Source organism: Hippopotamus amphibius, chromosome 6, assembly GCF_030028045.1.
Source record: "Hippopotamus amphibius kiboko isolate mHipAmp2 chromosome 6, mHipAmp2.hap2, whole genome shotgun sequence".
Lineage (NCBI taxonomy): Eukaryota > Metazoa > Chordata > Mammalia > Artiodactyla > Hippopotamidae > Hippopotamus > Hippopotamus amphibius.
Window position 1 is genome coordinate 129,645,517 of NC_080191.1, and position 22,473 is coordinate 129,667,989.

Sequence of the window (22,473 nt, forward strand, 5' to 3'; positions counted from 1 at the left end):
TATAATCATTGCAATAATGAGGTGATTATTGGGGTTAAGATGAGCTTGCTAAGAACAAATTGTTTGAAGTTTGTCTCATTTCCTTTCTGTGTGGAATTTGCAGACACATCAGAATAGAACTATAAACATGATTTTAGCAAAGTATCTGAGAAATGAGTGTCTTTTGGTTGAATGATGGTAGTGACAGAGTTGTCATTGGTTAAGAGCTGTGAAGTCAGCTGTTTAATGAGCTGATTTTAGTTTGAGCGAAGGACTGTTGGTGAGCCACAGGAGCTTGTTCAGAGGTCATCCAATGTTCTATAATTAATTTAGATGATAGCTTAGAATGATGTTTTGTAATTTATACTTAAATCTGTGAGGAATGACGAATGTTTTTAAAAAGGAAAGTGAAGGTATAAGTAGATATCAGTAGGCTGAAATAATAGGCCAAAACTTGGGTGGGGTTTAAAAAGAATAATTGTAAAATTCTGCCTTCAGGTTCAGAAATGAGTTGCACAAGTGTAAAATGGAGGACAGCTTGGTCGTATCTATTTATGTAAGGGAGAGAGAAAAAAAAAGTTTCAGTAAATACACACTGAGGATAAGCTACCATTATTTTGTGATTGCAGAAGCACAAATGTCATCTTCAGATGAATGAATGCAAAGATAGTGTCCGGTTTAGAAGGGGTGTACTGGTCAGTTCTCAGCATGTCGTTATTTGACAATTCAAATATTTATTAGTCGCAAAGTTCTGATCTAATGTTGTGACCACACGTATAGACATCTGCTGTACACACATGCACACATTTTTGTCTAGGTCTTCTTTATCACTGGGAGATGTACGCACAGTAGCCATCTCCAGTTGAGAGATACAGTACTTAAAGATTTGATCATTTGACAGAAGATTGCCAAGAAGTTCAAGTTCCACAGGTTAGGTTTTATACAGAATCCTGCATCTGCATTTATTTAATGTGAAGATCCTCTTATTGTTGTTATACTTTCTGTCTCCACACGTGAGAAATTGATGGAAGGTCTTTGTCCTTCAAATCTAGGGGCACTCGTTGGCCACTTGAGGATGTTTTATCCACCATCGTTTTGTTATGCAGGTAGTTTGGGAAATTATTCACAAAGCCTCCGTGTTGAAATCCTTCAGCTCTCAAGGGCTGACAGCTGGTAGCTTCCACATACACGTACATTTTTGAGTTTTCACACCAACTAGTTATTCACCCAAAAGGGCTCTATTTCTTACTTAAGATTGATCTGTTTGTAGAAAATCAATTTCTACCTTACTTTACAGTGGTAGTTGGCACTGCGTTTTAAGAGAGAGAGTATGTTTGGTAGACTAAAGCACTTTGGAATTATTTTCTAAAATTTATGTAAGTTCTTAGTCATTAAATTAGTGGTAAGATTGTGGATTTTTAATCACATTTTTAAAGAAATATTAATGCTTATTAATTTAAACTTTTTTTCTTGTCATTTTCAGAGACTCTGGGAAAAATTGCAAAGCCTATACCTTTAGTAAGGATGGGACCTTGTTCGCCTGGGGCAACGGAGAAAAGTTAGTGTTCATTTATGTAACATTTTATGTGTGCATCCTGAATATAAAACATAATTGTTTTATTTGAATAATATGTATTTGGATGTCATTTATAAAGTCCATCTTTTAATGTCTTGGTGCAGTTAGGTATTATCTCCAATGTAACATCCATAGAAGATCTCCAAAGTTGTTAGTTTCTATTTATGTGCCAGGCCTTCTTTGAGTTCTCTAGTTACTTAGAATTAAAATGTATGAAAAAGGGCACTTAATTTAATGCAGAAGAAGCTGAGAGGTTGTTTTAAATAGTGCTCTGAGTTGTTGTTTAGGGTTTCTTAAGTTGTGCACTAACACTTAGAGAATAATTCTCTTTGCTTGTTTATCTTAGATACTTTATATCTTTGCTGTTAAATTATTAACAACTGTCTATATTTATTGCTATTAGTTTTATTGTGTATAACAGCATGTCATCTATGTATTTTAGAAGTTATTCAATAATATGTTTGGTATAGTCTATTTGTTGCTTGGTTTAAAGTTATTTTTGTTGTTTTTAGCCAGATGTAATATCTTGGGTTTTTTAAAGGGGGAAAAATGATTATGTCCATTTGAAAAGTACATTTTAAATGTTTCTTACACGGTGGTAATATATTCTGAGGTCTTTCAACTATCAGGTCAGATTGGATTAAAAATGCTAAAATGATTGTATTAACTTAGTTGATTCACTTCTACGACTGTAAGTAGCTGGCAGAATTAGCTTTTATAGGTAAAAATGTTCATGAGCATTTTATTATTTTTAAGTTATTGAATCGAACCAACAAACTACTACTCTCAAGTTATTAAGAATATAATTATATTGGGTCTTATTTACAAAGTTAACAGGCTTAATCTCAGTCTCAAAAAAATGATGTACTCTCAACTTTTCTGATTTCTTTAGGTATAACCTATTGTGGGTATTTGGGTTTTATTTTTTTAAATCCATGTTTTAGTTTAACTGAGTAATGAGTTCATAGAAATTTACTATCTGATGGAATATACCATACATCTTTTCACTGCCTGTTATCTTTTTGAGGTATCCCTTATTCTACTACCTTAGAGTTTATTGAGTAAGTCTGTTTTCACTTTGGCAACTATTATTAATTATTTTATATGTCATATCTCCACTTTGCTTTCTGTTGGATTTAACTCAGTCCTCTTAACATGTCCCCATATGTTGTGTCCATCTTTTTAATAGATTTTTTTATATCTGATTCTAGCATTTATTTCCTTAAGGTGCTGCAGCCACAACAATACATACTGTTCCTGTGGCAAGAGAAACAGATATAGTGTATTGATTGTGGTCTTTGCTGAATTCATGGTTAACTAGGTCAGAAGCTAAAACTGATTTTTTCTTAAATATGTGCTTATTTAAATTAAAATAAACACCCTTCATTAAACTAAGAATAACTTTAAAGTTTATTAACAACAGCAAAAAAGTAAGCTTCATGTAATTCTAAAATATGTAACTTACAGTAAGTTGTAAGGAATCTAGAGTTGTAAGCATGTGTGTTTGTGTGTATGTGTCTGCATGTTTAAACAATATGCAGTAATCGTTTATTCTTACCAGTTGCTGCTTATCCTACTTAACCCAGTGTTCTCAGACTTCAGTTGAACAAAGTAAATTTAAGGAATTTCTGCAATGAGATGGAGTAACTTTTATTTTTCTTACTTTCTTTTTTTTTTTTTCCCTTTACCCTAAGGCCTACATAAGAGCAAGTCAGGCCAAACAGATTTCAAAGCGTTGCTCTGGCATTTATTAGTAGTATGATCTTCGGCACAGCATCAAATCATTTTGGTTTTTTTTTTTCTAACCTTCAGTTTTACCATTTGTAAAATGAAGATGATAATACCTGTTTTATGAAATTGTTGTGAGGATTAAATGAGGAAATGTACATAGAGTGGTTAAATCAGAACATGGTATGTAGAAAATGTCCCAGAAAATGGAAACTGCCTTTTTTCCACAATTATTGTCACTTTTGTCATTATTGAACCATGATAATTCTTACAGTAATATCTTTTGGAGACTGCTTCTAAGATTTTAATAGACATCAAAAGTCTCCTTGCTGATTTCCCCAGCTGCTGCAGTTTCCATTTACTGAAATTAAAAAATACATACTTTGCATTTTCTCTTGTATCTAATAGCCCTCCACTTGTCTGTAGGTTTGCTCTGTGTTCACTTAAAGGCCTGTTTTTTTTCCTTTTCAGCTGAAGGTGGTATCGTCCATTGTATCTTCCTGCAAATTCTATATTATTTCTCAACACCAGCCTTAAATAGGGGCCTTTTGGTAAAATGTACACTTTTTTACATTAAAGTGTTTATTAGATGTTTTCTAGAACCAACTGAAAATTGATTTTTATGAAGAATGAACACTTTAGAGTGATCTGTATTTAAAAAGAAATGTGAATGTTTTGGATAGTGCTGGCTATTGTGAAACAGTATTTCATTGCTGAAGTAATTTCTTTTGAAACCAGAATAAATGTTATCAGTGTCACTAACAAGGGACTACTGCACTCCTTCGACCTTCCAAAGGCAGTTTGCCTTGAGTTCTCGCCAAAAAACACTGTCCTGGCAACATGGCAGCCTTACACTAGTAAGTATTTTCCAATTGTAAAAATATTTTGACAGGACCAACTCAATTCAGTGAGGGAAAAAAAAAGAGAAGGTTTATAAACTTATAGGAAAGTAATTAATCTTTATGATAGTAAATAGTGTTTGAGAATATGTTTAATCAACAATGAATCCTGTATTCCCCAAATACAATGTACTTTAAGTAATTTCAAGGTATGGTAGGTTAGTAAGAAAATCCATCATGAGATAGAAGAAAAGAAAAGGCTCAAGGGAAAGTTTATAAAATAAATAACTGCTGGATAGAGAAGATCTCAAAAATTAAGAATAATGACCTTTAAAATAAAAAATGCTTTATATAATTATAAATGAAAGAGGAAGTACAGTAGACACATCTAAGAAATGTGTATGGTATGACAAAATAGGAAATGGTGTGCCATTTGCTAATGCTTTTAAAGATCTAGTATATGATATATGAACATTTTATATAGCTGTGCTTCACAGATAAGTAACAAAATATTCAGTCCTGGTATAGGGCTTATTTTAAGAAGCATTTTATAATAATTTGGATGTTGTTGAATAAATATGTGATAGTAGTTCATTGCTGGGTTATGAACTTCCTGAGTTTGTTCTTCCTAGAGGCATGGACTCTAATGAATCTTATTTTTCCAAGTAAGTAAAAGGGAAATTGAGAATCAGTTGAGGACTATGAGTGATTTTCTATAATTTTTTTCATGTGTTTGACTTATAGACACAGTTTTCATAATAAGACAGTTTAATCTGTTTAACAGCAAACTATGTCACACTTAAAAAACAAGAAATCTCTTAAGTATTCTTAAAAACTGTGGTAATTAACTCATTTCAGAAATACTGAACTTCTGCTCATACAGCTGTCATATTGTCATTGCTTTAGGAATGGATAATTAAATCTATAATTAAAGCTAGAGGGGAATGTTTATTTAAAGCAACTCTTACCTGATCTTTATAATCTTGTTAATTTTTTCTAAGAATGAAATTTTTTGCTAGCGTTAGGAGACAATTACTGCAAAAAATTTTGTTTTTATGGCAGCTTCTAAAGATGATACAGCTGAGATACCCAACCTACAACTTTATGATGTGAAAACTGGAACATGTTTGAAGTCTTTCATCCAAAAAAAAATGCAAAATTGGTAAATAAATGCTTTAAAATACTAATTATTTTTAAATATTTTAAATATCTTTGTTGTATATTATTTGTTTCTCTGGTATTGATTTAGAAAATAACCTATCAAATCAAAATCTAGATCTTTAAGGATTTTGTATATGGGAATGTAATAGAGTAAAAACTTGACCTTTTGTTTAGTATTTGAATCAAAAAGAACAATATTCTTCTATTACATATGCTGACTAAAACTATTAATAACTGACTTGACATCATATTTATATGTATTTTTCCTTAAATAGTAAACAATATCATAAACTTTAACATGTTAACATATAATGTTACATTCTATTTAATTTTTTAATATTCCTTCTTTTCAATGTAGGTGTCCATCCTGGTCAGAAGATGAAACTCTTTGTGCCCGAAATGTTAACAGTGAAGTTCACTTCTTTGAAAACAACAATTTTAGTATGTAAAGATTTATGAAATAATTTTATTACTTACTATAAACATGTACAGTTTTTATTGCCTTTATGGCATCAAAAGGTTCTCCTAAATACTGTTAATATATTAACAATTGCTTTTATAGTAATTCATTTGAATAACTCTAAGTGTAAATGCTAGTAAAATTTTATAACACAAAGATACTCTTTTATAATAAATTTTTACTATCTAATAATTACTATTAAATTAAGACATTTGAATACCTCTTCCTGAGTTTAGTTGCTATTGAAATTCTGTGATACAAATTTTTAAAATATTTTATTGCATAGAATTTCAAACACAGAAGCAGACACCTAGTAGTATACCCATAACCATCAGTCCATTGCCAATTCTCTTCATCCATATATCTATCCACCTACCATCTCTTGAACTCTGCTAAAGCAAATTGTAGACATCATATAATTTTACCTGTAAATATTTCAGTATGTATCTCTTAGAGAAGATTAGGGCCCTTAATATTTTTTTTTAAACTTAGTCATAATACCATTATCACAAATTATAAAATATCTGGTCAGTGTTCAAATTTCTAATAATTGCAAATGTGATAGTTTTTTAAAAACTCAGGATCCAAATCAGGTCCTTCACATTGCAATTGACTTATATATCTTTTAAGTTTCTTTTAAGCTTATAGGTTCCCTCTCCATTCTATTTTCCCCCTTACAATTTATTATTTGAGAAATAAGGTTACTTGTCTTATATATTTTCCCATACTTGAGTTTTGCTGTTTTATCCCATTCTGTAATTTAACATTTTCGTCTGTTTCCTGTAAATAACTATTTGGATCTAGAGTTGGTCAGCTTTAAGTTCTTTTTTGAGGAGATGAGGGCAAGGCTACATCATAAGGCAGTGTTCAATTCTTTTATCAAGAGGCACGTAATGTCTCATTGTCTTTAATTTTGTATGGTTAACTGACATTAATGTTCAATCCCTCAATCCATTATTTCATGAGTGGTTAAAAATTGATGATATTATAGTTTCTCTCCTTCCCCTCTCATTTATTAGCTGTACTAATAAATACATAAGGAGAACTTCCCCTTCCTACTATTTGGTTACCTAATGGTGCCATTTGTATGGGAAAGACAAGATAGATATTCTTTTCCTTTATCACTTTTAATAAAATGAGTTCTTTCTCTAGCAGTCTCCATTACAACCAAGTAATCCCCACCCCCAACCTAATGAAGTATGGATTTAAACATGATGTGTTTCAATCCATTTTAATTATTATTCTTATTGATGCTCAAATTGTCCCATCATTGGTCAATTAGTCTTTAATATGACTTCTTTGCTATATGGTAGGACAAGTCGTTCTAGGATTATCTTGTGTATTTCTTGCTACACACCTAGAATCAGCCAATTCTCCAACATACACTGCTCATTTTTAGTGGAAAATGGTATTTAGAGACCACAGTCTGGGTTTAGAGGATTCTCATTGCTACTCTGTTGATTGATCATTGTTTCTAGGCCTTTTCTTTTTCCTTTTCTTTTCTTTTTTGTCTTACATCTGTATTGCCTTTTGCTAACACCAAAAATGTGGTTCTCTGGGATCCCAGGGGTGATGGTTTGAGAATATCACATCCACATAATTATTCATTTGCTACATTGACCACATGGTATTCTTAGAATAGCAATACCAACAGTAACACCTATAACATGATTACTGAAAAATAATTTAAGGAAGAAGGTTTTGCAGTTCCTTTTGTCTTTAGAATATTTCATTGGTGACTGAAAACTTTTCAGTACAGACAGTCCCCGACTTATAATAGTTTGACTTACGATTTTTCAACTTTATGATGATGTGAAAGTGATATGTATTCAGTAGAAATTGTACTTTGAATTTTGATCATTTCCTGGGCTAGCGATATGCGGAATGGTATTCTCTTGTGACACTAGGTAGCAGCAGTGAGCCACAGCTCCCAGTCAGCCACTTGACCGACCACAGGGTCAACAATTGATACACTTATAACATTCTGGACCCATACAACCATTATATTTTTCACTTTCAGTTCATTATTCAATAGATGACATAAGATATTCAACTCTTTATTATAAAATAAAATATTTAAGGTAGTCTAAGCTAAGCTATGATGTTCAGTACATTAGCTATATCAAATGCATTTTCAACTTATGATATTTTCAATTTATGTCCTGTTTATCAGGACATAACCCTATCATAAGTCAAAAATGTAGAATGGGGGACTCCCATGGTAGCACGGTGGTTGCGAGTCCACCTGCCAATGTAGGGGACACAGGTTCAAGCCCTGGTCTGGGAGGATCCCACATGTTATGGAGCAGCTAGGCCTGTGCAGCATAACTACTGAGCCAGTGCTCTAGAGCCCTCAAGCCACAACTACTGAGCCCAAGTGCCACAACTACTGAAGCCCACACACCTAGAGCCTGTGCTCCACAACAAGAGAAGCCACCGCAATGAGAAGCCCGTGCACTGCAATGAAGAGTAGCCCCTGCTCACCACAACTAGAGAAAGCCCGTGTGCAGCAACGACAATGCAATGCAGCCAAAAATAAAGTAATTAAAAAAAAAAAAAAGTAGAATGGGAGTTGGTAACTGTTCACATGTACAAAAGATGGCCTGCAGGCTGATTTTGGCACCATCCACACAATCATTTAGCTGTGCCCTTCAATTTCCTGCTTTTGAGACTTAATCCTGCCCCCACCTATTTGAGGTTAGCTTGCTTGCTTATCTTACTTGCCACTTTTTGGGGGGGGGGGGAATGCCTATCTAGGTCTGCCCATTTTTTTTTTTAAGAAGTTTTATTGAGATACAGTTAACAGACAATAAATAGCATATATTTAGAGTGTACAATTTGGTGTCCCAATCTCCCAATTCATTCCCCCCCAACCCTCCCTGGTTTCCCCACTTGGTGTCTATGTGTTTGTTCTCTACACCTGTGTCTCTATTTCTGCCTTGCATTTCCTCTTTCACAGTTGTTAGCATTTGCCTTATGTATTGAGGTGCTCCTATATTGGGTGCATATATATTTATAATTATCTCCTCTTCTTGGATTGATCCCTTGATCTTTATGTAATGTCCTTTCTTGTCTCTTGTAACATTTTTTATTTTAAAGTCTATTTTATCTGATATGAGTATTGCTACTCCAGCTTTCTTTTGATTTTCATTTGCATGAAATATCTTTTTCCATCCCCTCACTTTCCGTCTGTATGTGTCCCTGGGTCTGAAGTGGGTCTCTTGTAGACAGCATATGTATGGGTCTTGTTTTTGTATCCATTCAGCCAGTCTGTGTCTTCTGGTTGGTGCATTTAGTCCGTTTACATTCAAGGTAATTGTCGATATGTATGTTCCTATTGCCATTTTCTTAATTGTTTTGTTGTTGTTTCTGTAGGTCCTTTTCTTCTGTTAACGTTTCCCGCTTAGAGAAGTTCCTTTAGCATTTGTTGTAGGGCTGATTTGGTGGTGCTGAATTCTCTTAGCTGTTGCTTGTCTGTAAAGCTTTTGATTTCTCCGTTGAATCTGAATGAGATCCTTGCTGGGTAGAGTATTCTTGGTTGTAGGTTCTTCCCTTTCATCACTTGAAATATATCATGCCACTCCCTTCTGGCTTGCAGAGTTTCTACTGAGAAATCAGCTGTTAACCTTATGGGAGTTCCCTTGTATGTTATTTGTCATTTTTCCCTTGTTGCTTTTAATAACATTTCTCTGTCTTTAATTTTTGTCAGCTTGACTACTATATGTCTTGGTGTGTTTCTCCTTGGGTTTATCCTGCCTGGGACTCTCTGTGCTTCCTGCACTTGGGTAGCTATTTCCTTTCCCATGTTAGGGAAGTTTTCAACTAGAATCTCTTCCAATATTTTCTCAGGTCCTTTCTCTCTCTCTTCTCCTTCTGGGACCCCTATAATGTGAATGTTGGTGCGTTTAACATTGTCCCAGAGGTCTCTTAGGCTGTCTTCAGTTCTTTTCATTCTTTTTTCTTTATTCTTTTCTGCATCAGTGATGATCACCATTCTGTCTTCCAGGTCACTTATTCGCCCTTCTGCCTCAGTTAATCTGCTATTGGTTCTTTCCAGTGTATTTTTCATTTCAGTTATTGTGTTGCATATCTCTGTTTGTTTGCTCTTTAATTCTTCTAGGCCTTTGGTAAACTTTTCGATCTTTGCATCCAGTCTTTTTTCAAAGTCCTGGATCATCTTCACCATCATTATTCTGAATTCTTTTTCTGTAAGGGTGCCTATCTCCTCTTCATTTAGTTGTTTTTCTGGGGCTTTATCCTGTCCCTTCATCTGGTACAAAGTCCTCTGCTTTTTCATTTTCTCTATCTTTCTGTGGCTGTGGTTTTCAGTTCCACAAGATGAAATACTGCTGATACTGCTTGATCCTGCTGTCTGCCCTCTTGTGGAGGAAGCTATATCTACTTGCCTCTTTATGAGCGTGCCAAAAGAAGGGGGCTGTCAGGTTAGCAGTTTGGTGTGCTACTTTTGAACAGCTGTTGATCTCTATATTTGAACAAAGAAAGAATAATAGCTCTTGATCCAGTTAACTAGGAAAGCATAGTATTCATAACAGGGTCTCCTACTGCCTGGCACAGAATAAGTACTCAACAAATATCAGCCATTGTTATTGTTACTGTTATTGTGAGTATCATTCTTGTGGATCTGTTTATCACATTAGTTATAGAATTTACATATCCACATTCTGTGGTAGCAAGCTACGGTCATCTGTCCCATCAAATGGACTCTTAAGACTACTTTAGTTCAGAGGTTAAGAGAACTGATATTTATTTAATACCTAGTATGTGCCTGGCACTGTGTACTAGGAGCTAGGTATGTAATCCCATTACTTGCCCAGTGTCACACAGTTAGTAGTGACTGAGTAGGAATTCAAGCACAGGTCTGTCTCACTCTCACCCCATGCTTTTTCCACGATGTTTCTCTGCCTCACCTACATGAGACTGCAATGAGCCATTTTGTGTATAGTTTCATTAACCTTTTATAATGCATTCAGAATTTGAGATATTTCTATTAGCTTCTCTAATTAATCTAATACTGTTTACTTTTTTTTAGACACGATTGCAAATAAATTGCATTTGAAAAAAATTAATGATTTTGTGTTATCACCTGGACCCCAGCCGTACAAGGTAATTACTAATGTTTTTATTTGTTCATGTGGAATATTATGAGATTAAACCTTATCCTAGTTTTTAGTAGCTTTAAAAACACGTTCTTCTTAGTTTATATGCATCAAAAAAATTAAGTAATGATTTATATCTGTGTATCTTAGGTGGCTGTCTACGTTCCAGGAAGTAAGGGTGCACCTTCATTTGTCAGATTATATCAGTACCCCAACTTTGATGGACCTCATGCAGCTTTAGCCAATAAAAGTTTCTTTAAGGCTGATAAGGTTACTATGCTATGGAATAAAAAAGGTATGATAAATATATCTTATCTCCCATTTTGTTTATCGAGCATTAATTTAGACTTAAATTCCTATGTGTATGGGGAAAAAAGTATCAGTGCTTATTTAATGAAAATTTACTTGTGCTGTTACACTTTTTAATATTTTTATCACCATTAAGTTAATTTGTGTTTTAAATCTAAAGTTTTTACCCTTACAGCTACCGCTGTGTTGGTAATAGCAAGTACAGATGTTGACAAGACAGGAGCTTCCTACTATGGGGAACAGACACTGCACTACATTGCCACAAACGGAGAAAGTGCTGTGGTGCAATTACGTGAGTGTTCCAGCAGTCTTCCTTCAATAGAATCGATGATAGTAAAAAATATTGTGCCATAAAGATGATATCATCTTAGTTCTTGATCAAGTGATAGAACTCACATGTTTTAATAACCTATGAGAGAAAATTCCTCTTAATTAAGAAAATTAATTAATTAGCAAACATACCTTATTTTGACAGACTCCAGTTGGTTAATTTAGTTATGCCAGCAGTTTAGTGGGGAACTTGCTGAGTAAGATAATTCCATTGTAAGAGCTCTTTGGGGACTCATTTAATTAATTATGACAGCAAGTTGGTGTTGTGGGTTTAGCACCATCTTCAGAACTGAAGAGTGTTAACTACTTCATATTTTGTTTTGATGAGTTAACTGTAAAATAGTCATTTTAAAATTCTGGCAGCTCTCTAATCTTTTTTATTTTGAATTGAACATGTAAGGGTAAGGTAACCTTTCTTTTAAAAACTATGTATTCCCATTCAAATCAGGAACAAAGTAAGAATGACCCACCCTCCTTTTATTTAACATTCTGAAAGACCTAGTCAGTGTACCTGATCAAAAGAATAAGTATACAGTTTTGAAAGATGAAAATCGAATCATCTCTGCTCATTCAGATGAAGTCACAGTGTAAACAACAGTCTCTTAAAAAAAGCACAGTGGAAGGAAAGATTCCATATATAGCAACAACAAAAAAATATATAGGGCTGATGGGACAAAAACTTGAAAACTTCTGAGGGGCAAACTATAACCTTTAATAAGAATTTTACAAAGAAGTCATCTCTCTCCAAATTGATCTAAAAGTTAAATTTAAGTGCCAGTAGATTTTTACAGCTAGATAAGCTGGTTCTAAAATTGATATTTTACTGCCATAACTAAATATAAAAATTTCAAAAAACATATTTTCAAAAAATTGTGTTTCAGAGTTTTTCATTGATAATTGGTTTAATTTAAAATATTTAGAGGTTTGTTGGACTTTCATAAATTGAGTACACTCTTTGCATCAAACTACCTGCTAAAATAATGAATGACTTTATAAAACTCTGAAAAATATGTAGAAGGTTGCACCAATATAAAAGAAAATTATGGCAATACATCTGTGATGTTTTCCAGTTAACATAGGAATTACCAAATAAATACTGTTAAACTCTTGTTCAATAACAAGAGTTGATTCATATGGGCAGTATGATTTATTGTTTACTTTTTTAACCAAATACCTCCTCAGTAATTTATGATGGCTTTGCAGTAATGTCTATCAAATAAGAAGCTTTGGAAAACTAATTCGTCTCTAGGATGATATGCATGTTTCAGGTGGTATAAAAGCCGCACTGATGGATATGTAATAATAAACATATCTGTTATTAATATGCTAATGGCTGCTCATTTAATGAGAGGTAAAAGTAATTTATGGATGGATACCTTTAATAATGACTGCTATGGTGTTTTCTCATGGCTGAGATGAATAGAAGCCATGCTATAAATTAGTCCCTGACTGCATACAAATAAATGTTTGTTAAATTTCAAAAAAAATAAAATAAAAAATAAAGTTGATATTGAAAAATGTTTTGAAAACTTTGCAAAAAAATAGTAATGAAGGAGGGATTCTGATACTATTAGATATTAAAATATAAGGCAATTATAATTAAGACAGTTTGGTTCTGGCTTTGGATAGGTGGATAAATCATTGGAACGCAACAGGATCCACAAATAGATCCATAGCTTCCATAGCCATTGACATATAATAAAGTCAGCATTTGAATCAATGGGGGAAAATATTGATGGTTTAATATATGGTTTAGGGACAGTTGGCTAGCTATTTGGAACAAAAAGTTATTATTGCTAATTCTTTACCAGAGTAAGTTCCAAATGGGCCAAAAAATTATATCTAAAACTACAGAACTAGAAGAAAATGTGGGAGAATGTTTTTCTAGTCTTTTTTTTTTCCTTAATTTTTATTGGAGTGTAGTTGCTTTACAAGGTTGTGTTAGTTTCTACTCACAGCTAAGTGAATCAGCTATATGTATATCTTTCTAATCTTAAAGTAGAAAAAGACTTTCTAAACAGGGCAGAAGTCATGTGGGGAAAAGTGATAAATTTGAGTATATGAAATTATAGATTGCTACATTGGGGGAAGGAGTCCATAATTAAGCAAAATAAACAAAAAATTAGGGAAAAAATTTTTAGACAAGGGATAAGTATGAGAAAAGGTGAATTTTGTTAATATATCAAGTATAATAATAAAAGACCACTACAAGAGAGAAAAATAGGTATAGGACAGTAAAAAATAGTCCACAAAAAAAGAAATAAAATTATGTGTAAGTATACTAAAAGGTGCTTAGCTTATAATAAAGGAAAATAAGACCATAATAGGTTGGCAAAGATAAAAATATGCGACAGCGGACTTCCTAGGTGGCGCAGTGGTTAAGAATTCACCTGCCAATGCAGGGGACACGGGTTCAAGCCCTGCTCTGGGAAGATTCCATATGCCACGGAGTAACTAAGCCCATGCACCACAACTGTTGAGCCTGTGCTCTAGAGCCCGTGAGCCACAACTATTGAGCCCATGTGCCACAACTATTGAAGCCCACATGCCTAGGGCCCATGCTCCACAACAAGAGAAGCCACTGCAATGAGGAGCCCGCACACCGCAATGAAGAGTGGCCCCGGCTCGCAGCAACTGGAGAAAGCCCATGTGCAGCAACAAAGACCCAATGCAGCCAATAAATAAATAAAACAAATACATAAATTAATTTAAAAAAATGCAACAGTGTGAGTGAGAATGAGGGGAAAATCTTTGCTATCAAAAACTATTGGTAGTGTAAATTGGTACAACTTCTTTGAAGGGCTTTTTGGTGGTACATTATGAAGTAAATGTATGTGCCCTTTGACCAGGCAGTTTCTCTCCTACAGATGTATTTGTGTACATTTACAATGGAGAATAAACAGCAAGGTTTGTAATGGAATACAGTACAACTGAATGAGGCAGAGCTCAACATGCTTATATGGAAAATTTTCCAAGATAAGAGTATTAAATGAAACAATAAAGGTTTAGAACTTTGTTTTTTTGGTTTGTGTATGTGCTTAAGAGAGAGATGCTTAATATCAACAAAAATATTGTGAAAGGGTATGCAAGAAATATAACAGAGGGTTGCCTCTGTGTAGAGGGACTTATTTTTGTGGCGTGTCTTTTTATATCGCTTGGATCTTTATTACTATGTGCATATATTGCTTCTTCCAAGAAAAACTAGTTTATTAATAGTAATAATAACCTATGCTCCTATGAGCCCACATTGCCAAAATGTTTAAAAGAAATTAAGGGACTTCCTTGGTGGTCTAGTGGTTAAGACTCCACACTTCCACTGCAGGGGCTTAGGTTGGGCCCCTGATCAGGGAACTAAGATCTCACATGCTGTGTGGCATGGCCAAAAAAATAAACTTTAAATAAAAGTACTAAAGACAAATAATAATACACAAAATTACAAAATGATTATAAATAAAATTTAAAAATAAATTGATTCATTAGGGTTTCTTAAATAAATTTATAATCATACATTAATCCCCATAGTATGTCATGTAAAAATATTTTAAGATACCATGAAATTTTTGGATTTTTTTTCTACTGTTTGACATGTTTATGAGTGTTATATGATTATAACTTGTGCTACTAAATATTATAATCCTATATGTATTTCTTTATCACTAACTTGGATTTTATATTCCTTTTCTAGCAAAAAATGGCCCCATTTATGATGTAGTTTGGAATTCTAGTTCTACTGAATTTTGTGCTGTTTATGGTTTCATGCCTGCCAAAGCAACAGTTTTCAACTTGAAGTGTGATCCTGTGTTTGACTTTGGAACTGGTCCTCGTAATGCAGCCTACTACAGCCCTCATGGACATATATTAGTACTAGCTGGATTTGGAAATCTGAGGGGACAAATGGAAGTTTGGGATGTTAAAAACTACAAACTTATTTCTAAACCAGTGGCCTCTGATTCTACATATTTTGCATGGTGCCCAGATGGTGAACATATTTTAACAGCCACGTGTGCTCCCAGGTTACGAGTTAATAATGGGTACAAGATTTGGCATTATACTGGCTCTGTCTTGCACAAGTATGATGTACCATCAAATGCAGAATTATGGCAGGTTTCTTGGCAGCCATTCTTAGATGGAATATTTCCAGAAAAAGCAATAACTTACCAAGCAGTTCCAAGTGATGTACCCAGTGAAGAACCTAAAGTTGCAACAGCTTATAGACCCCCAGCTTTAAGAAATAAGCCAGTCACCAATTCCAAACTGGTAAGTAAAGTTTTGCTACTTTGGTAGGAGGTTTCTTAGTGTGTGGAGTTCCCTAGATCTTTTTCTCATGCATGTTCATGTGTTATTTAGTATCTGATTAGAAGATATAAACTCTAGGGTAGAGGTTGTGGAGGACTTGCTGCTGAAGATGGTGAATGGTTGTTTTTTGTTTGTTTTGCGTGTGTGTTTTTGTTTGTTTGGCCGTGGCGGACAGCTGGCGGGGTTGTTCCACCACCAGGGATCAAACCAGGGCCCCCTGCAGTGAAAGCTAGGAGTCCTAACCACTGGACAGCCAGGGAAGTCCCGGTGAATTGTTGTTAAATTGACAAAGTAATTAATGTAAAATTTCTGGAAAAGATAACTGTGTGTGACTTAACTGGTTGTAGATTGTGGGCTCAAATTCAAATGCCTGTCAGGCTAGGCTGGTGGTGTAAGGCAGTGGTGAGTGGGAGAGAATGGTGAAAGGAAGAGAGCATGCCCTCTTTAGAAACTACACAGCAATAGCCAGTTGTTTCCACAAGAGATTTTAGGCCCAGTTTGCCAAAACGTTTGATTTTTCAAGACAAGTCTGGATGCTTGTATGGAATTTCTCAGTTTTTAAAACACTGCTGTTCGTACCCCCCAAAAAATAATAAATAAATAAATAAAAAATAAAAAAAAAACCAAAACACTGCTGTTCAAACAAAAGACACTTGTCCTTAGGCCATCAGTTCCTCACCTCTATTGTGAAGTTATGATTGGAGTATTGGTCAGATGCTGATCTGCTTTAGAAGGTTAGCATTTCAGAGCTCAAGGGAGAGCATTTATTAATGACCTGAGTTTCTGTGATGATGTTAAGAATTAAAATTGCTCTGTAAGAATGAACAACAATATTACTGGTATTAATAGAAAGATGACCATACAGCAGGTATAAAATGGGACTGTTGCAAGTAAATGGGAGTATATAGTCACTTAGTTATTAGGCACTCAGGGAAATAGATACTTTTTCAAAGGATAAATATTTCTATGCCTCCCTCGTGCCACTCCTAACCCTCTCAAAAACAAAAACAAACGAACAAGCCTTCTTCCTCTACAGAAATTAGTATTTTGACTTCATTGACTTCATTGAAATGTTCTGTTTAAAGATTTTCGTTGCATTATTTAGTAAAATATATAAACATATAACAAATTGAGCCCTATTTATTATTTTTGTATTTAGATTTTTTAAAAAAAGGATATAGTAGTCTTAGGATTCATTCTATCTCTTTATTGAAATTTTCCTTATCTAAGATTAAAAAAAAAAGGAAGTGACCTTAACCCATCCTGCTTTCTAAATCTGTGTAAGCAAGATAGCAGAAGAGGAAGAAATTCTGAATTAGTGTATATTTTTATTCTCTGACTCATAAAACTAATTTGTTTTGGTTGGTGGAGAGAGAGAAATTAATATAGAAAGAATATACTTTGAAAATAGTGGGGAAAAAACTAGGTAAGAACTTCTCAAAAGTTCTTTTTTGACATTTAAGATTTCTACTAAATTTTCGCTTTTGTATGTAACCTGGTAATTATGTGATCCTGTCACATCATTTTATTTGAAGGAACTACATGCCTGTGAATGAGAAATTTTTGTTTGTATCTAATTCCAGAAAAGAGCTAAATGGCAAAGAAAACATTGTCAAGAAATTACTAGAAACAAAGATAGTCTGGTCGATAACTTCACAAAGGAAGAGGGTTACATAGCAGAAGGAGAAAAAAGGTGTTTGGATTCTTCCTCCTGAAGAACAAAAATGACTTTTTTATAAGTAAAAAATTCATATATAAATTATACTTAAAGAAGTATTTCTTGACCTTCAAAAAAACCTTCACTTTTATATGTTCATCAAAACAATCTTATTGATGTAATTGATGAAACAAATTTTATTAATAAGGATGAAATTGTGTACAGTAGACATATAGTACTAAAGCCAGAAAAGCTCATGATCCATAGTAGCTGTGTGGATTTTTTTCATCTAAAATGAAAGTCTGTCAGTGCCTACATGATGCTCATAGTGTGGAAGAGACTTGTAACTCATCCTTTCTTCTTGCATCATTCTTAATTGCTTTCTCTTTTTTTTTAAAGTTCTCATGAGCAGAAATGTTTTCAGCCAAAGCAAGATACTATAGAAGAGCTCACTGTTGAAAGAATTTTGATGTGTAAAACAAATGTTCAAGTATTAGTATATCTTAACTAACATTATGTGCAGTGGGAATAAAAAAAAAAGTGAAAGAGCCTTGCCATGCAAATTTGTCTATTCTATAAGTGTAGGTTCTCACATATTCAGTTGCTGCAACTAGGGTTTGTTCACACACAGAACTTTGATGCCTACAATAGTTAATGCAGCTGCTAAGATAAAAATCACTTTATGGTTTTTTACTTCTCTATATCTTAAATGTTTGAGCCCTGCCCATTTGATCATAGCATTTATAAGTACAGTACAGCTCTGAGACCTAGTACTCAAGAAACTTCATGGAGATTTGGTCCTTTCGATGTGCTGAGTGAGATAGTCTACGAGACAATTAACATTAAGATTATAGCAATGCAGAGAGAAATCAGTAAGTAGATGAATCTGATAAGAAGTTATAGTGCCATTACTTACGCTGTATGTTGCCCGAAGCTACTCTGGAGATACCTTTTTTTTTTCCAGCTTCATTGAAATATAATTTACATATAAAACTGTAAGATATTTAAAGTGCACATCATGGTGATTTGATATACATTGTGAAAGGTTTCCCCTCATGTGGTTAATTAACACATCCATCACTTCACATATTTATCTTTTTTCTTTTTTTTTTTTGTGACTCAGGGAATTTCATTTATACAATCATACAATACAGTGTTATCAAGTATAGTCACTGTGTTTTACATTAGATCCTTCTTGATCCTATATGTAGCTCACTCTCTGTTGTTGAATGTAGTTGATAGTTATACAAATATCTGATGATGAAAATGATTGCCTGTTTTCATTGTGTCGTCTGACAAGTCATTTAGTTTTTTAAAGCCTTCTTCATTATGTTGATTCTGGGTTTATAACTATGTAGTTACCCACTTCCTATATGATTTATTTTCTTACTGTCTGTTTTAGTTTTTCCATTTGCTTTTATTTTTAACCTTCTAATCTCTGATTTTGTAAGATCTAGCAAGTGACTCTTTGTGCAAAGAAAATAACCAAGGCAACTGGGTTTCTGTTGGCAGTAGTCAGATCCAAAAGGACCCCAGAAGAAGCTATTGTTAGTATCTAATTTCATAAAAATCATGTGTCAGTGGTAGTACTAAGAAAAATTCCATTGTTTAAACAAAAATAAAGTAACTGAAAGATATATATCAACTAATAGGAAGATCCTCATTAAGTCCATCTTGACCATTGAAGTGTGCCTACCACAAGAGTTTTGAAATATTCTTTGCCAGGGAACTTAAGCTAAACTTGATAAAATAAGATTGTCCAGTACTAGTCAAATTGTATAATTTATTGTGTATGTTTTTAAATACATAGACTCCATTTCAAAATCACTTATTTTACTTTTTCCATAGCATGAGGAGGAACCACCTCAGAATATGAAACTACAACCAGGAAATGAGAAGCCATTATCAAAAACAGCCCTTAAAAATCAAAGGAAGCATGAGGCTAAGAAAGCTGCAAAGCAGGTACTTGGGGCACTGACTTTTCAAAACAAAACAAACAAAACCAGTTAAATTAGCTCTGTGCCTTATAAAGTTTAAAGAATTGTAGTCCTAAAAACGTGCCGGTTAGGTTATAAAATACAGTTGGAATTAGACTTAAGCAGCCAGAATATCTCTTTTGTGTTTGCCTATGAATTTCTCAGTAGTCCTGTATATATAATACGGGAGCTAGGAAACTGGAATTGACCTTAAAGCCTGAAACCGTAATGGAATTACATAGTATTCCTTGCAACAGATCGTTTTGGAGGAGCCCATGTGAAGTGGTATAGTTTGCTTTCTTGAAAGCATATATTTAAGAGAGACCAGAAATTACATGACTATAAAGCCATTTTGTCACTCAGTATATTACTATTTCTATAGTAATATACTGAGTGACAAAATGGCAACTGTTCAACTGGGAATCTAAACACCAGAAGTACCCAAATAGTGGACTTGTTCTAAAATAATTTTTTATGTGATTTGGTAGTTGAAAAACCACACCAGCATAATGATTGACAAGTAAATTGTGATGGCATGTGGCTTATGGTGATAGTGAGATCAGCTGGGCTGGAAATATGTGATTATTTGTAAAGTCATGGTAACCACATTTTTGAGATTCAGAGAATTCGGTCTTGCCTATTAACACTTGAATTTTGAGTTCTAGGTTACTTGTATGTTTTGGTAGGCAGTTACTATTTTAAGCTATAGAATTTCATTATGCAACCGTATTCTGCTAAAATCTGGGCTTAAAAAATTGGTGTGCTCTTTTGTAGTTGATATATTTCATCTCCAGAAATATCTTTAAATAACTCAGGCTTAGGTCATTCCAGGTAAAATGATCCGGTCCATGTATTTGACTTGTGTAAAAGGCAGGACTTGGCCTTTCATCAGAGTGGGTAGAGACCTCTGCTGGTCCTGAATATTACAAACTGGTAGCTAAGATTCCTTTATTGTTGGTTTTCCAGTTAATAACAGGTATATTTGACAAATAAAAATTTTAAAGTGTTCAACATGGTGATATGATATAGATGTACATTGTGAAAGGATTCCTACAATCAAGTTAATTAACACATTCATCACCCTACATATTTACTTCTGGAGAATGGAGCACTTAAATTCTACTTTCTTAGCAAATTTCAATTACTGTATTCAGTACAATGTAGTATCAGCTACAGTCACCATGTTATACATGAGATCCTCAGACCTTATTCATTTTATAATTGAAAGTTCATAACCTTTTACCAACCTCCCCCACCCCCACCCCCACCCCCGCCCCACTCCTGGCAACCACCATTCTACTCTCTGTTTCTATGAGTTTGACTTGACTTTTTTTTTAGATTCCACATGTAACTGATACCACGCAATATTTATCTTTCTCTTTCTGGCTTGTTTCACTTAGCACGATGCCCTCCAGTTGCATGCATGTTATTGTTGCACATGGTAGGATTTCCTTTTTTTATGACTGGATAATATTCTACTCTGTGTGTATATGTATATACATATATGTTTATATATCACATTTTCTATATCCGTGTTTCATTGATGGACACTTAGGCTGTTTCCATACCTTGGCTATTGTGAATAATGTTGCAATAAACATGGGAATACAGATATCTCTTTGGGATAATGATTTTGTTTCCTTTGGATATATATCCAGAAGTGAGATTGCTGGATCATATTTTTAATTTCTAAGGAACCACCATACTGTTTTTTATAATGACTGTATAAGATTTCTTCTAATTGAGATTTAAGGGCCTTTAGAAACCTACTCAATGTAGAATCCTACCTTTGTACGTGATCTTCCCCTTTATCAGAAGTTTGTTTTTTTTTTTTTTTTAATTTGTCTGCGTTCGGTCTTCGTTGATGCATGCAGGCTTTCTCTTGCTGCAGCGTGTGGGGGCTTCTCATTGCGGTGGCTTCTCTTGTTGTGGAGCATGGGCTCTACGCATGTGGACTTCAGTATTGTGGCACACAGGCTCAGTAGTTGTGGCTCGTGGGCTTTAGAGTACAAGCTCAGTAGTTGTGGCTCATGGGCTTAGTTGCTCCGCAGCATGTAAAATCTTCCCGGATCCAGGATCAAACCCCTGTCCCCTGCATTGGCAGGCAGATTCTTAACCACTGTGCTACCAGGGAAGTCCCAGAAGATATTTTTAATATGACCATTGCTGGTACTGAGCTAAGGTCCCTTTGTAATAAAATATTAGTTGTTTATTTTTGTGTGTTTTTCTGGTATTTGAGCACATAAAATCTAGGGAGGAGCGTCATAGAATCAGTATTTCTTGTTTAGAAAAATTAACATTAAAATAGTTTGACTTTTTTTTTGGCCACACTGCATGGCATGTGGGATCTTAGTTCCCTGCTCAGGGATTGAACCCATGCCCCCTGCAGTAGAAGCATGGAGTCCTAACCATTGGACAGCCAGAGAAGTCCCAGTTTGACTTTCTTAAAGATAGTCCTGGGCTTCCCTGGTGGCGCAGTGGTTAAGAATCCACCTGCCAACAAGGATGCAGATACAGAGAATGGACTGGAGAATTCGAGGTTTGGGAGGGGGCAGGGGGTGAAGGGGAAGCTGAGACGAAGTGAGAGAGTAGCACAGACATATATATACTACCAACTGTAGAATAGATAGTCAGTGGGAAGTTGTTGTATAACAAAGGGAGTCCAACTCGAGGATGGAAGATGCCTTAGAGGACTGGGGCGGGGAGGGTGGGGGGGACTCGAGGTGGGGGGAGTCAAGGAAGGGAGGGAATACGGGGATGTGTGTATAAAAACAGATGATTGAACTTGGTGTACCCCCAAAAAATAAAAATAAAAAAAAAAACAGATGATTGAACTTGGTGTACCCCCCAATAAATAATAAATAAATAAATAAAATTAAAAAAAAAAATCCACCTGCCAACACAGGGGACAGGGCTTCGATCCCTGGGCCAGGAAGATCCCATATGTAGTGCAACTAAGTCCGTGCACAGCAACTACTGAGCCTGTGTTCTAGAGCCTGTGAGCCACAACTATTGAGCCCATGTGCTGCAACTACTGAAGCCCAC

The 22,473-nt window shown here is 34.5% G+C and overlaps 1 protein-coding gene across 2 annotated transcripts in view; it reads left to right on the top strand.

Moving 5' to 3' along the window:
* The window catches only part of EIF2A (eukaryotic translation initiation factor 2A), a 40,901-nt gene that overhangs the window by 14,019 nt on the left and 4,409 nt on the right, over positions 1 to 22,473 (top strand). For both annotated transcript variants that reach the window (XR_009054232.1, XM_057738166.1), the window contains exons 3-11: positions 1,463 to 1,537; positions 4,022 to 4,140; positions 5,185 to 5,284; positions 5,642 to 5,724; positions 10,794 to 10,867; positions 11,011 to 11,155; positions 11,345 to 11,461; positions 15,185 to 15,756; positions 19,301 to 19,414. Coding sequence is in view for 1 of the 2 variants with exons in the window: in XM_057738166.1 (XP_057594149.1) it covers positions 1,463 to 1,537; positions 4,022 to 4,140; positions 5,185 to 5,284; positions 5,642 to 5,724; positions 10,794 to 10,867; positions 11,011 to 11,155; positions 11,345 to 11,461; positions 15,185 to 15,756; positions 19,301 to 19,414 (1,399 nt within the window). In the remaining variant the exon portion in view is untranslated. The remainder of the gene's footprint in view (positions 1 to 1,462; positions 1,538 to 4,021; positions 4,141 to 5,184; positions 5,285 to 5,641; positions 5,725 to 10,793; positions 10,868 to 11,010; positions 11,156 to 11,344; positions 11,462 to 15,184; positions 15,757 to 19,300; positions 19,415 to 22,473) is intronic.